This window comes from Ixodes scapularis, unplaced genomic scaffold (genome assembly GCF_016920785.2).
Source record: "Ixodes scapularis isolate PalLabHiFi unplaced genomic scaffold, ASM1692078v2 PGA_scaffold8__174_contigs__length_109621045, whole genome shotgun sequence".
Taxonomy (NCBI): Eukaryota; Metazoa; Arthropoda; class Arachnida; order Ixodida; family Ixodidae; genus Ixodes; species Ixodes scapularis.
The window spans coordinates 27555244-27569814 of record NW_024609883.1 but is presented as its reverse complement, the minus strand read 5'-3'; the positions used below and the strand labels follow the sequence as shown (position 1 = coordinate 27569814).

The 14571-nt window shown below is 52.5% G+C and overlaps 1 protein-coding gene across 1 annotated transcript; it reads right to left on the bottom strand.

Moving 5' to 3' along the window:
• Positions 1-2403: 2403 nt before the first annotated feature.
• LOC8051822 (kinesin-associated protein 3) lies at positions 2404-14362 on the bottom strand. Its single transcript, XM_002434562.5, has 4 exons — positions 13365-14362; positions 10751-11473; positions 8647-8974; positions 2404-4017 (listed from the first exon to the last, which is right to left on the bottom strand). The coding sequence occupies exons 1-4, from the start codon at positions 14060-14062 to the stop codon at positions 3682-3684; spliced, it is 2085 nt and encodes a 694-aa protein (XP_002434607.4). The 5' UTR covers positions 14063-14362; the 3' UTR covers positions 2404-3681.
• Between the last annotated feature and the right edge of the window lie 209 nt (positions 14363-14571).

Sequence of the window (14571 nt, the reverse complement as noted above, 5' to 3'; positions counted from 1 at the left end):
CTCACGCCCCCCACCGCCCTCACGCACTCATGGCCCTCACGCCACTCACCGCCCTCATGCCCCTCACCACCCTACGGCCCTTACGCACTCATAGCCCTCACGCCACTCACCGCCCTCACGGCCCTCACGCACTCGTAGCCCTCACGCCACTCACCGCCCTCACACCCCTCACGGCCCTCACGCACTCATAGCCCTCACGCCACTCACCGGCCTCACGGCCCTTACGCACTCATAGCCCTCACGCCGCTCACCGCCCTGACGCCACTCACCACCCTCACGCCCCTCACGCACTCGCCGCCCTCATGCACTCATAGCCCTCACCGCCCTCGCGGCCCTCACAGCCCTCACGCACTCATGGCCCTCGCGCCACTCAGGCCAGCTTCAGATGGGACAATTTCGCCCAGAAACTTGACGTCGCAACACCAACAACACGGGCCGCCCGCGATCACAGGCAGCAACCAATTGCTGCAATTTGCCAACATCATCATGAAATTTACTTTTCTTGCACTATTTAGACACAATTACACGTTATAAAAGTGTTTTTATACATTTAAATCTCGTTGAGAATACTAACGTACCTTTCTGACACAGTTTATTTCCAAAAACGATCGATTTCAAACCAGAACCAAGTCTTTCGGTGTCATCATCTTTGGCACGAGGTATCACGTGAACATTTTGCGTCCCCGATTGGATGCAGCCGCTTCAAACGTCTTCGAATTGCTCCGAGCTGCTTGATTATTTCGAACCGGACCCCATCTCAGCAATTCGTGTCGATCTAGGGAAAGCTAGAGAACAACCCGCCATCAACACCAAAATTGCTGAGAAAGATGCTCCGTCTGAAGGGGCTTCACGCACTCACCACCCTCACGCCCCTCACGCACTCAAGGCCCTCACACCCCTCATGCACTCACCGCCCTCACGGCCCTCACGCCTCTCATGACACTGACTGCCCTCAGGGCCCTCACACCCCTCACCACCCTCACATCCCTCACGCACTCAAGGCCCTCACGCCACTCACCGCCCTCACGCCCCTCATGGCCCTCATACCCCTCACCGCCCTCGCGGCCCTCACACCCCTCACGCCACTCACCGCCCTCACGCCCTCACGCACTCATGGCCCTTATACCCCTCACCGCCCTCACTCATCCTCACTCACCCTCATACTCATGAGTTTTTTTGGTTCAGAAACTCACTCACCCTCACCTCACCTGTGAAGATGAGGGTAAGTGAGGGTGAGTGAGGGCCCTCATGAGTGAGGTTTGCCGAGGTATGCGTACAATATATGTTGTTCGATTGATGAGATTCGCTGAATTTCATGTTGTAGGCAGGTACCCCTGCAGTTCGAATATTCTGCGTGGTGAAATAGTTTCGACAGTAAACACCTTCGTAGATTGAAATGACTGAGTGTACGGTGCCATAAAAAGATCAACATAAATTGAAACGAACATTTCCACTGCATTTGTTCTGCCACGCTCGGACTCGCCAAAATAGTTTTTGTTAAAAAAAAATTGTACAATACGTTCTTAAAAACTCCAAGAAATTCTATTCGCCATAGATCACAAGGGAAAAAATAAAAGGCGGCAATTTAGCCTCCACCAGCGTGCGGAAGTGCACCTACGCAGGCTGCCACAGCCCACTGACTAGAAAACCCACAGCCCAGCGCAGTCCGGCAACACTGACGTACCCTCTCAAAACCAGAAAGGCGCGCTTTAAATCGCTTCGTTCGAGACTGCCGCTGGATAGGTCTATATGCAAATATTCCTTCTTTAGTCTCAAATGCAACCCCCTCAGAAAAATAAAAGAAAACAAGTATGAATAATGAAAGCAGATTGTCAGGACAGTGCTGCTTGCATAATTGCGGTGGGTTAGTCCCATTGAGCGCGCTTGTCACCAAGTACCCACGTACTGCAGAAAAGCAATGCCTGCGAGCCTCGTGGGCATTGCTTTCCCACAGTACACGGGTGCTCGGTGAGAAGCGCACTCAACGGGGCTAAACCGCCGTGGTGAACAAATAGAATGAATTAAACAAACACGCTGTTTGAATTAAGCAGCTTATAAATGCATTGAAAACATAGCGGGACATCCAAAACGTTTAAATTCTCTCGAATTAACCGGAAGCATGAAATATCCAAGTTTGAATTATCGCGAGCCCAAGAGAAAAGAGCGTCTCTTGCTTTTTTGAAAGGAATGGAGAGATCCTCCTTTCTGCTTGTTGGTCGGCCTTTAACTGCCGAAATTCGCCATCAGAGTTATTTCTCATTCGAGTCATTCACCAGGATATTCGAGCTTGCGCATATATTGCGATCATAATATAGATATGCGGTCTTTTAACTGGAATTCTGCTACGTCGACCAAATAAATATATATTAGGTAGGTGCAATGAATACAAAGATGAGACATATATTCTTTTCTTTATGAAAACAGACGTTTATAGAGGGTTGCGACGTACAGACTTGAAAATATGGTAGATCGTGCTGCAAGCACCATGCACCTGCAACTAATGTAAGGCACAAAGTGCCCAGTTCTGTCCAATTGGTCTAACAAAAAATAAATACATAAATAAGCACTCCATTTGCACTTCTTGGGAAGCTTCATGTACTCGCTATTTCACGATGTACACGGGCACAGTAAGCGTAGACGCAGCCGGTGCACATATTCACGTTGCTCAGACAGCGGATTGACGAGTGCCGAGGTTAGCCTCGTGACTCAGGGCCCAGGAGGAGCACGTCCCATCGCGCCATATTCGTATAACTGCCTTCCAAAGCACTCACTTTCGGAGATCGTTGAGAAAGCTTCGGCAGAACCAGGCTCTTTCTAGGAGCAGTAAGAGAACAACCCACCCCGAAATTTTTTTTTTTTAACATGATGTAGCGTCACGATGGGGCTCTCTTGTCACAAAATGAATTTTCACACACTAAAATATTTTAGCGCAATATTTATGTCTCAAGGCACGTTTCAAATTAGGAACGACTCTGAAACGTGCATCTATTTCGTCGGCTACAACCACCAAACAAGCCAAGCTCCAGACTGAGTAGTGCCGCTTTGACCACCTTGTTGTTTAGGCTCCCGCACCCAGAAACACTCAAGCGGTCCGTGACAGGGCAGATCGTTGTCACCCAAGCTTCCAGACGCCGCATCCAAAACTTGGGACGTCGCACCTTCTAACTGTAACCGTCACCAGTCGTGCCAGCTCCGCACTAGACGTCAAAAGGTGGCACCCACGAGACGGTCGGGAAACGAAGCGTTGAAGCCTCCAGCGACGAATGGTTAATATAGTAATCTAGAGAGTAAGGTCCCATACATTTTAGCCGCTTTGGAATGGCACGGACGTGAATGTCAGTGGTCCCAACGGGATTGTATCGCCAGAGACGAATCGCTGTACAGGAGGAAGCAAGCAAGCGTCACTCGTGAGGTCTGTACTTAGCATTTTTCTAGCCTTATTTCGCACAACACCGGCGGCGCGCATCTTATAAAAATAAATAAAGTCGACGAGCGCTCCAACAAGTTTGACTTGTCGTGGCAAAACCAACGTGCCTAACGTATCGTCCACTTTCTCGTTCTTGCGCTCGGTACCAGCAATGTCTGTGCTTACGATTTGCAGCGTTCCACTCCCGTCTTTACTGAACTTGTTTAGTGGCTCTACCGCGGCACTGTGGAACGGCTGGCACCGCGCGGCATCCCTCAGGGGTCGGATGCACCGCTGCCGCTGGACAGGAGGTCGGCCCTGTCGAGCAGCTCCTCGCCCCCCTCGTCGGCCCCCACGTCGCCCCCGTCCCCCGGCTGGGCGGCCACCTCCAGCCAGTGGGCGTTGTGGCAGCGGAAGCGGGCCTCCCGCAGGCGGCGCGCCCACCGGGCGTCGCCTTCGGCCACCACTCCCAGCGCATGGGCGCACGTCCGCCGCACCTCGGGGCTCCGGTCGTGCAACAGGTCCAGCAGGTAGCCCGGCACCTCCTGCGCCGCCACCAGGGGGCCGCGCGTCGATGGGTGCCACAGCAGTGCGTCGAAGGCGTACGCAACCTGCGGACCGGAGCGCGCCCAGGGCGCCCTCTTTTGGAACTCGCTCTGTGGTTGGCGATGGGTTGAGAGTTCTAGGGAAGCTCCTCCCACCTTTTTCCACTTTGGCAGAGCAAACGCCAAAGCAGAGGCAACCTCCCTTCCGGTGTTCGCTTCGCTAGAGTGGGAAGAGGTGGGAGGAGCTTCTCCCGAACCCTTAACCCGTCACTGACCATAATACCTGACAGAGTGAGAAGGGCTGGGTGTGCCTTTCGAACACCCAGCACGTGCTCTGTACCTTCCACTCTGCTTTCACTGGCGTGCACGCTTGAGGTGTAAGAGACATTGAAGCAGTGTCGAAAGTAGAAAGCTCGCCCTGGGGGCTTCAAACTTGCTCAAACTTCGAAAGCAATCCAGAAGTGGCAAGATCATGTCGCAAGAGCAGTGGTGTAGCCCCGAATGTTTTTGGGGGGGCTGAGGTGGCTGGGATGCCCATGACTTGGGGCGGGGGGGGGGGGGGGGGGGGGGGGGCAGGGGCTAAAGTTTCATAAGCCTGCCCCCTGGCTACGCCACTGCGCAGGAGCCAGTATGTTGTGCCGTCGAATGTTGCAACCGTGGTGGTTGGTCGTAGAAGTACAGGCAAAACAAAAGATTGAATGGTAGTGTGGACGTTGTCATGATGTCCCGATTTCTATCTGCCGAAGTGATCGTCGACCACCTGGCTGCGGAACGAGTTGCGACAGAACGGGCTTCTGCTGCATTTGCATCTGCCGCCGTGCCACCACCGAGATCGCAGAAGGCAATGGCACAACGACAGTCCGACGTCGTCTGGCGGAAATCGAGGAACCACAAATGAGGATGCGCTACAGTTACAGGCGACGGCATGCCACCATAATATACCGAGTTGTCGCCCCACTCTGTTCCTCGCGCCTGGAGCTTATTAAAAGAAGTGGTGGGTGGGCGAGCAAAAGAAAGATTAAAGAAAGCTAATGAAAACCCCCATTTTTCTGTATGCCACTATACCGCAGCTGGATGGGAGATATGGTGAACTAGGAACTTCAGTGTCTGTCACTCTTTTGTTTCCGAAATGATTGTGAAAGAACATTTTGTTGTCTGTTGTGCAAAGACCGTCGCTTTGTATACGCACAACAAGCAGGACCCATTCCCATAAGCATAAACCCAAGCATCTATCAAAATGCGAGCAGTGCGTACCCGCACGGCTCGCATCCTGATGCATTGTTTACTGAAACGTGCCCTTCTAGCGCAAACCCTTGTTCCGTGAAAGCATGTTTGGAAACTGCAATGTTGCGTCTATAGTCTTCACTAGGCTCCCTAGCCCTCACTGATCTGTAGGCCCAAAAGTGAACGGAGTGAATAAAAAACAAAAAAGGGTGACCGACAAGTAGGGAAACGAACTATGTGCAGCGGGGTGAACGAGCGAGCCGATGGGCAAAGTGGACAGTGCGTTTCATCTCGCTGAGAGAAGCTTTGGGTGCCTTGTCAATCCCGAGGCTTTTGTGCAACCGTCTCGTTCGGTGAATGCTGCATGCGCACATGCAAGGAGTGCATGCAACATGCCTGGGTGTTGCTGCGTGGCGTGGATGAATCCCTAATGACGTATAGCTCGAAACAAGAGCATCTGTGCACATGCGTTCGTGTTTGTCCCAACCACATCCAATCTCACAAACCGTGGTCGCAACATCCTGGAAGATTGGATGAGCGTTTACTGACCTTGCGGTTTGCAAATAGGATCTTTCACTCTATTTCAGGCGGAGTCAAACTCCCTTTCAGTAACGAACAAAAGAAAGCTTTGTTCCGTCATCCATTTCTTCTTCCTCACTATCGACCTTGTTCGACCTTACGTTGTGCAGTTAAATTCGGAAAGATTGGGTGTTTGCCGATGTTGCAATCCCGTAGATGGGTTACTTCTTATGCTAGCAATCTTGTCGTATCTTATAGGGGTACAAATGAATTTGGTTTTGATTGTCAACAGAGCAAAACTTCATTCTGTTACCTCCATCATTTTTCCAATGTCCTCTGACATCGGCGTCGTAGAAATCAGGAAGAGTGTGTGAACGAAACAAAGCTTATTTCCCTCCTTTATTTTTCCTCTGTATCGAATGTTCTCCAACCTTACAGTCCACAATTGTGACATTCAGGGAGTATGGGCATTTGTAGGAATGGGAAATCACTTTCTGTTCTTTTGGAAATAAATATTTTACCCAAAAATTAGGGTGGGGGAAGACTCAAGATATTACAATAGTAAATAGGATTCCACTTTAACACACAGGCTGGCAAGTGAAACCTCAATTATGCGTCCTCCGTTCATGTGATGTGACAGATGTTACCATGATTTTAAACAGCCCCGGCAACTACCTCCCCTCATATAACAAACCAGGCATTCTGCATCGCCGGGAAAAAGACAAAAACACAAAAATGAAACTATGTCCTGCCGCCCAGCGCCGGCGAAAGTACTCTCCTCTCCTTCCTCTGTGTTGTCTTCGTTCAATCTCCTTCGTGGCGGTGTTGGATTCGGCTGTTTGTTGTTTTTACCCTTTGTCTTTTTTTAATCAAGCCCTCCTTTGCTTTGCTCCCGCACTCTGCTTTCATTGACAACGCGCTGCTGTGCTGTCAAATCAACACATACTATAGCTATCGCAATTAACTAAAACAGACACAAGATCAGAAGCCACCAAGATGCCGACCTTCGTGCATGCTTGCATTTGCCAGCACTTTAACAATAAACTTCAAGCATTGCGCCATCCAACAGCATGGCACGCTGGCTTTCACAATGCCATTTACTCTGACTTTGGGAATGCTTTGGCCGTCCCCCAAATCTTACTCGAATCGATACAAGCAGCTTTCGCGGATCACATCACGCGATAACAGAAAGCGACGCCAGACACGAATAGGTCTACAAACATACTTGTGTCCAGCAACGCTCTACCTGTGTTTTCTTAGTTCGGGTAAAGAATGGTAACCTCTACCCTGGATTGAGACCGAGCAAATTTTGGAACACGTGGGGCAGTTTCTTACACTTCAGGAAGCCTTTCCTACGACCGGCTCACCATACGCCGTCTCATTTGGATCGCCCTTTTAAAATGAGTCCCTCTTTACCAGAAACTATAATGTTTAAAAAATCACCACTTTCCCTCGCCATTTTGGATTGGAACTGCTTCCCCGAGGAATTACCTTCACCCAGTGTTTGAAGGCTCCCGTAAGTTGCGGGGAGTTTCTACAAACTATGGTGAATGGAGGGGAGGGGAGCAGGGGGATCATTTTAGATGCACGCAACACCGACTTGATTAAAACGTACCCCGGCATGTTTCTCAGGAAAAAGAACTGGTCAACAACATGGATTCCGATTATTTTTCTCGTCAAGATTTAATAGTGCCCTTGGAACATCCGCCATTTTGTACCACACAAAATCGACGTGGCTACTCGGAACATAGTGTTTTTTCTCTCTTGAGATTGCTACTGAACAAAACTTGAATGGGGAAAATTATAGCATTTATTTCTGATCATAGAATGGAGTACTTGCGAATGTGCTTTCACCAACGCCAGATCTATGGCGGGGGACTCCCGGACCACCCTTCGAAGTCGGCAGGAGGTCCAAGACCCCCCTCACTTTAAAGGGACTGTGAAGGCAAATTGGAAGTTATATTTGATGACTGAAATGGGGCATCCGGCACGTCTCGCCTCAGACTCTGTTGAGCAAGTTCTAGTCTGAACAGACGTTTGGGTGCCACACCAATCAATGAAACAGGTATGGTAATAATTGTGCCGGGAACGGTGCCAGAGACCCTCCCAAGATGGCGGCAGAAACGTGAACTAAAGAGCTGCGTGACGCCGAAGCATGACGACAACGGGCTCCTCATCAGGCGATTGGTTCAACCAAATGACGTGCTCTTGGCATTGCGGTAGCGGCCGCAAGCCGGGCGGAAAGTTGGAAGGGTTGCCCGCTCTGAGGCGGCGACCGAGGATTTATTGGCTAGTCTGGGGCATCCTCGTAAAGCGCCAATCCAGAGTTTTGCGTCCCGAGACGCATCATCCGTTCCACGGGCATGAGGTCGTCAAACGGGAGCAACTCGTGTGCGAACACGGCGTCGCCATTGATTTTTCCAGTTCACAGACTGCCGTGCACTAGATTCAACTGCAGGAACTGCATTGAACGTCCACCGAATTTTACCGACAATGCACCTCGACGTCACGTCTGAATGTTTGTTTCGGTTTAAAAAATTAATTTTTCAGGCACAACAATAAGAATTGCAGTGCTCTAAAAAAAATTGTATGGCACGCTAGGATCCCAAACACGTCCGAAACACCTTCTTTTAAAAAAATCTTGGAATTGCCTTTGTGGTCCCTTTAAGCTATGCCTCCACGAGTGATAACCTGCCCTTCGTTGCGGCTCTGAATGTGTTGCAGCTTGAATGGGTTTTAAACTCCTGTATCACCTAAAGTGATTGTGCGTTTTTGTTTGCACAATTCTTCTTAGTTCTTCTTGCGGTATGAGTGTCGCACCTGCACCGAAAGCATGTGTTTTATGTTTTTCTCCTTTTTTTTTTTTTTTTTTTGTTCTGTTGTACGACATTTCGTCCCTCCCCGCAACGTAATGCCCAGCCTCTGGGTAGACTAACGAGCGGATGGTCCCACCTCAAGCACGAGGTCGTCGTCCTCCTGGCGGGCCCTGAGCAGCGCCACCAGGGGTGCCACCAGGCCCTCCCTGAGGGCCCCCAGGGCGCAGGCCTCCTCAGCCCTGGCCACCGAGCCCAGCAGTGCCACCAGCGCCAGCGAGGCCCGGGGCGGGCACTGGGGGTCCCCCAGTCGTCGCCCCAGCCAGGGCAGCACCCCGTGCCGCTCCAGGGGCGCCCCGGACAGCTCCAGGTTGGCAAGCGTGCCCGCGCACTCCAGCACCAGGTCCCAGGGGGCCCCAGGGTGCACGAGGGCACGCACCAGGGCGTCCAGGTGGGGAGCGAAGGCCCTGCAGTAGACCGCCGGAGGGACCGCGTGAAATTGAAGAGGAACGGGTCTGCCCGGAGCCACCAAATAAGCCACGCTCCAGTCCACAATTTTTACAGCAAAGCTGTTATGTGCTAGTATCTGAAAAAAAATGTGTCCATGGATGTTAACAAAAAAAACTCCCGTTTCAACGGTGCGGCGCTCCTTCGTTCTGATTGGTCATGGAAAGTGTCAATAAAAAGAGGGGGCAACCCGCGTGAGTCAGCCTTCCTTGGAATGATTAGATAGAAAGATCCCCTGCTATCATTTACGGTTACCGACCTATCTCAGCTAAGGGTGCACTGTGACGAGGCTGAGGGCAGAACGCGCCGATCTAACCTTCTTTTCCTTCGCTTCTGCAACGCTGATAAAGAGACTTGGGCTCAATCAGAAAATGCTGTCCTCGAGGTGTGCCTCCGAAAACTGGGTTTGGGACTACCCCATAAGTGACCATAAGGCAATGATCACTTTAGTCACTAAGGATTAAATAAAGACAATTAAACAGCGAAGTTGTGAACATGTCCTCATTGCAATCATATGTAAATCGTATAGATGTCGCAAAGTTATCGTAAAGATAACAGCTTCGTTAGTCCTCCATCTTCACGGGAAGTGGATGGGCTCTACATTTTTTTTCTGAGGACTGCCATTTTGGAGCTAAGTGCAAACCGGGCGCAAAATGCAATCCTTGCAATTGGAAGTGCAACTTCCTGAGCTTTAGATACAGTGCAAAGAAGATTGAGAGACTCGTCGCGGACACTTGTAATATTTCTGGAAAAGGGAAAACTGTCTGCCGCGATCTCAGATAATGCATCACATTACTGGCAACCATAATTTTAAGCACCGAGATAGCCAAAGTGGCGGTACTACGGAGCTTAGCTTATTTCGTGGCTCTAGGTCCGCCACCTTTCCACCCCTTTTGGCTGCCTCACCTCAATGGACCGGGACTGCTGGCAAGGCTTTAATGAGTGCGAGGAAGAGGCCAATAGTCACTTCCAAGGCCAGTACTTCGTCTCTTTTAGCTTAAACACAAATGTCATGCAATGTAAAATGACAGACTCTGCTAAAGCTGGTGTAGTTGACACAATGTTTGGTACAAATAAAACAAAATGGGGGATCGGTGGCCGAGTGACCTACTACACACCAGCTCGGAGCATGTGAAGTGAAAGTTTGTGCTGCAGAACCCAGGGATCCTGGGTTCAATCCCCAACCCTGCCTGTTTCGATCTGGATGAGCATTGTACCGGCGTGAGAATGTGTATCACTACTGTGTGATGAATGTTAAAGACCCCAGGCTAGCGGTTGAACTGCACTGTCTAAATTGCTCATCTACAGCACCTGGCTCGTTGCAACTTTGAAATGGCTGACCAACTACACGCCGTATAAAGATCCACACAACCCCAATCATTAATAAAATAGCGCAAATGGGACCTGGACAAGCAAATATGACAAGACAGACAAGACCAAGCTTGTCCTTGTACTCTCTGCGTTATTTTATTTGTACCAAAAACAAAGCAAGACTGAAATGAACGAGCAATTAACCAACTTTGGCGCGTCATGGCGATAGCAAAACGTCGCTGTCTCCCCTTTTTTTTTTTTCTCTCAGCACGATAGACGTTGAGGTGTGCGATGTGCCGCACTCCAAGAAGCTTGCATTTGACGCAAGATTTTGCCTCGCAGCATCTGTCGCAAACGCATCCCACAAACCATGTGGCCAAGCAGCTTCACACACTGTCAAATCCAGTCACACCGGCACTGCCCACCTGCGCGTGGGGCCCTCATGCTGGGACACAGTGCGCAACAGCCGCACCAGCTGGGCATCCCCTCCTTCCAGTGCCCGGTCGACCAGCGCCCCGAGGCCCTCGCAGAAGAGCTGGGCACAGCGCCGGTTGGCCGCCAGGCTCACTGCCAGGGCCAGGGCCTCCGAGCGCGGCCCGCCCTCCGCCAGCAGGGCCCGCACCAGCCAGGGCACGCAGTCCGTGTAGGCAAAGTGCGACTTGCCCCGGTCGTCCAGGCTCAGGTGGTAGAGCACGCCCAGCGCCGGCCCCGCGTCCCCGCCCGCCCGGTGCAGCCGCTGCACCAGCCGGGGCAGCAGGCCCTCCCGCAGCACGGCTGCCCGCAGCTCCGCGTCGAAGGAGAGGTTGAGCAGCAGCCGCACCGTCGTGGGCGCCAGCGGCTCCCGGCCCAGCAGGGGTGCCAGGCGCACCACGGTGGGCAGGCGCCCCATCTCGGCCACATTCTCCGAGTACACGGAAAGCTTCTTGAGGAAACAGAGGGCCAGGAGCAGCAGGTCCGTCTGCTCCCGCTCCAGGCAGTCCACCAGCATGGGCACAAGGCCACGGTTGACCATCTTGATCTCGCTGCGCGGCTCCTCCGCCACGTTGAGTAGCAGGAACAGACAGACGCGCAAGAGCTGCTCTTGGCGCCGTGCCAGCCCTTGGTACTTGCGCCAGTCCCGGTCCTGCGGCCCCGCCTCGCCCTCCGCCCTGCAAACAATGTGGCAGAGAGAATGCCCCCTTTTTTTACGAGCATTGCACTCGTAAACTTGTCGTTGAAGGAAGGTTTTGTGCCAACTGACTACCAAAACCTTTCCGGGCCAAAACACCATCCACCGGACTCAGAAGTTATGGCAATTCAAGAACGACCGTGCGCTTGCAGAGTATAGACAACAGACCGAAAACCATATCTCATCGTTGCATCTGAGGGCGCATTCGTGGTACTATACGTGGCTCGCACCAACGATGCAACTACTGTCATTGTGGTGGTTTTTGCTGCTGAACACGTACCTTCTGCAGCATCTGCTTTGCACCGGTGAATTTAGTTTTCTCGACAAGAACAAGTAGGAATTACCACTTCCAACAAGGTGCAATGACGCCACAGCAAACCAGGTATCGCTCGTGGCACATTACGTTGCAAGCTGTTTGTGGCCTCCAGGTATTTTTTTTTGCATTCTCTTACTGCTTAGAGCGAACACCTAGGTAGCTGCCCCAGGCCATAGTGTATAGAGGCACCATCGATATCAAGCTCAAACTCTGAACTGCACATATCTCCCAATAGTCTGTTGCAAAATACTATAATTGGGCCAGCTAACTTAAAGAAAGGAAATTCCTTTTCCTTAAGTTCAGCTGGCCCTATTATAGTATTATGCACCAACAAGCTCAACTAAAGCCCGTTACTTAGTCTGCTGCAATGTAAGGAACGTAGGAAAAGCCCATCTCCCAATGCTCTCGACTCTAAATGACCGATAGTTTCTTACTCTCCGGCATTTCTTACGTTGCAACAGGCTATGCATGCCTTTGCACTGACGTCACATCAACCATTTCACACCACAACGGAAGAGAAAGAGGGAAATGCTGCTTTTGCGCGTATTTTGGGGGACGGGTTAATCTTCTATAATCTCGTAGAGGGAGAATGAAGACATCTGGGCAGGTCTGGAACACGCAAAAGAGAGTCTCAGTGAGAGTGAAGTTCCTCCTTTCCCTCGTCTCTGGCCACCACCAGAGACGACGGAAAGGAGGAACTTCACTCTCACTCTCGAGCAGAACGCCGCCTAGAAGACAAAGCCGTAGTGCTGACAGTTTTGCATCACCGGCAAGGGCGAACGCTCTTGCCGGTGATGCAAAACGTCAGCGCCCGGCTTCGAGTCAAGTTTGAGCCGAACGCTGATGCAATCATAAAGTCCAATCTGTGACCAGCGTTGGCCTTCGCTGACGACGACATTCTATCACCGCCACGGCTTTGTTATTTAGGAGGTGTTGGCGGAGAGCTGACGGGAAGACGTCAAGTGCAAAGCATGTATAGACTCGCTTCCACCTCGCGAATCTTCCTTGTCAGAATGTTTTAGAAACACATACATGGAGGCTTTGAGCAGGATTCCAACGTTCCCTTTGAAGGCAGCAGTTTCAAGTCCCTGCCAGGGATGCAGAAGCCACCCTGTACACATCGGACAAACTACTGGCGACTTTACAGTGCCTTGGAACGTGTTGCCGGACAAAGAGCTTGCCGTCTCGCCCGTGTATCCAAAGAGGTCTCCAAGTGACATGCAAGTTATGACACAGGCGCTGGCGTGTCAAGTCGTTGCATATCACAATTCTGGTGCTCAGTCGAAGAAATGCTGCCGAAACAGGCAAGCATACACAAGGGGTGCCATCGTCGTGCCGTCCCTTATCATGTCGGCTTTAGTTCTTGTCGACCGTTTAGCGGCAGAGCAAGCCACAGCCAAACGGTCGTCTGTTGTGTACGGCTCAGCCACCTTACCACCGTCAGCATCCCAACAGGGAAAGGCACGACACAAGTGCGACGTCGTCGGGGGAAAACAGGGGGAACAAGGACGCATTGCCACGGTGGCGACGGACGCGTCTCGAGAGGTCTGCCTACCTTGCTGCCTGCAGCTCGTGCCTCCAATGAGCGTGCCGGCGCAGCTCGTGCTCGACCAGGTCCATGCATAGTGAGCCCAGCTTGTGTTCGGCCAGCAGCGGGTGGAATTGCGAGAAGGCCGAGAAGCAGAAGAACACGTAGGCCAGGTTGGTGGCCAGCGGCGTGTTGCGGCGGCCGTCCTCGCGAAGCACGCGCGCCAGGGCGCACAGCAGGGCGTCGTTGGCCGACAGGGCCGCCAGGTTCTCGGGCCGCCGTGCCAGCTGCAGCAGCAGCCCGGAGGCGCGCACCTTGTCCTCGGCGCCCTCGTACAGCATCTCCACGTAGGCCTCCAGGCGGGCCATGCTCGCCGTCTCCCCCGAGGGTGTCCTGCCGGAGGAAGGCGGTCGCCGGGGCTCTCCGGAGCCGCCGCGCCGCCGCAGGTAGGCCAGCAGTTGCTCCACCTGCGCCGTCTTGGAGTCGTCGAGGAGGTCGCACCTGGCCACGACCTCCCTCGCCAGCGAGGCCAGGTCCGTGGCGTCGTCGAGGCCCCTGAGGCGGACGGTGCGGCGGCACTCGCGGCTCTGCTCGAGCAGCGGGTCCCCCAGCGGGTCCTGCACGGCCGCGTCCAGCTCGTAACGGACCACCAGGGCCGGCTCGCTCGGGTGCACGTCCAGCGTGCAGTGTCGCACGGTCCGCTGCACGCTCTCGTCACCGCGCATCCTGCCGCTCAGACGACGCCCGCCGATCGCCAAAGAAGCGACCTATCGATCCACTGCCGCTCGACGCTGCCCGTACCACATCGCGCCGAACCACCGGTCAGACCATCCAGACCCGCGTCGAAATAACGAAACGTCAATGCTCACAGCGGACTAGGGGACGCCGAGATGGAACAACTGCTTAAACGGGAGACATTAATACGAGAAAAGCCAGCGGAAAGATTTTTGATCTTGTTCATACCGTAACCAACGTAACCACCGAAACCAACCGAGACAGATCGAAAGTTTTGAGCTCTATAACTCGGCTAGTCTTGGCTGGGCTTGGGACGACCAGGCAGAACGATACTATGACAACTGTGATGCACTCCGTAAAGTCAGCCTTGCAACTGCAGACTCGGCCGGTCTCTGCAGTTTATACAGTTTGTCCTTGTTTGTCTGGCTCTCGTCTTTTTTGCGAGATTACGGCTGTTGCGGCCATCCGTAACAAAGGCACGGACATCGGTAGCACACCG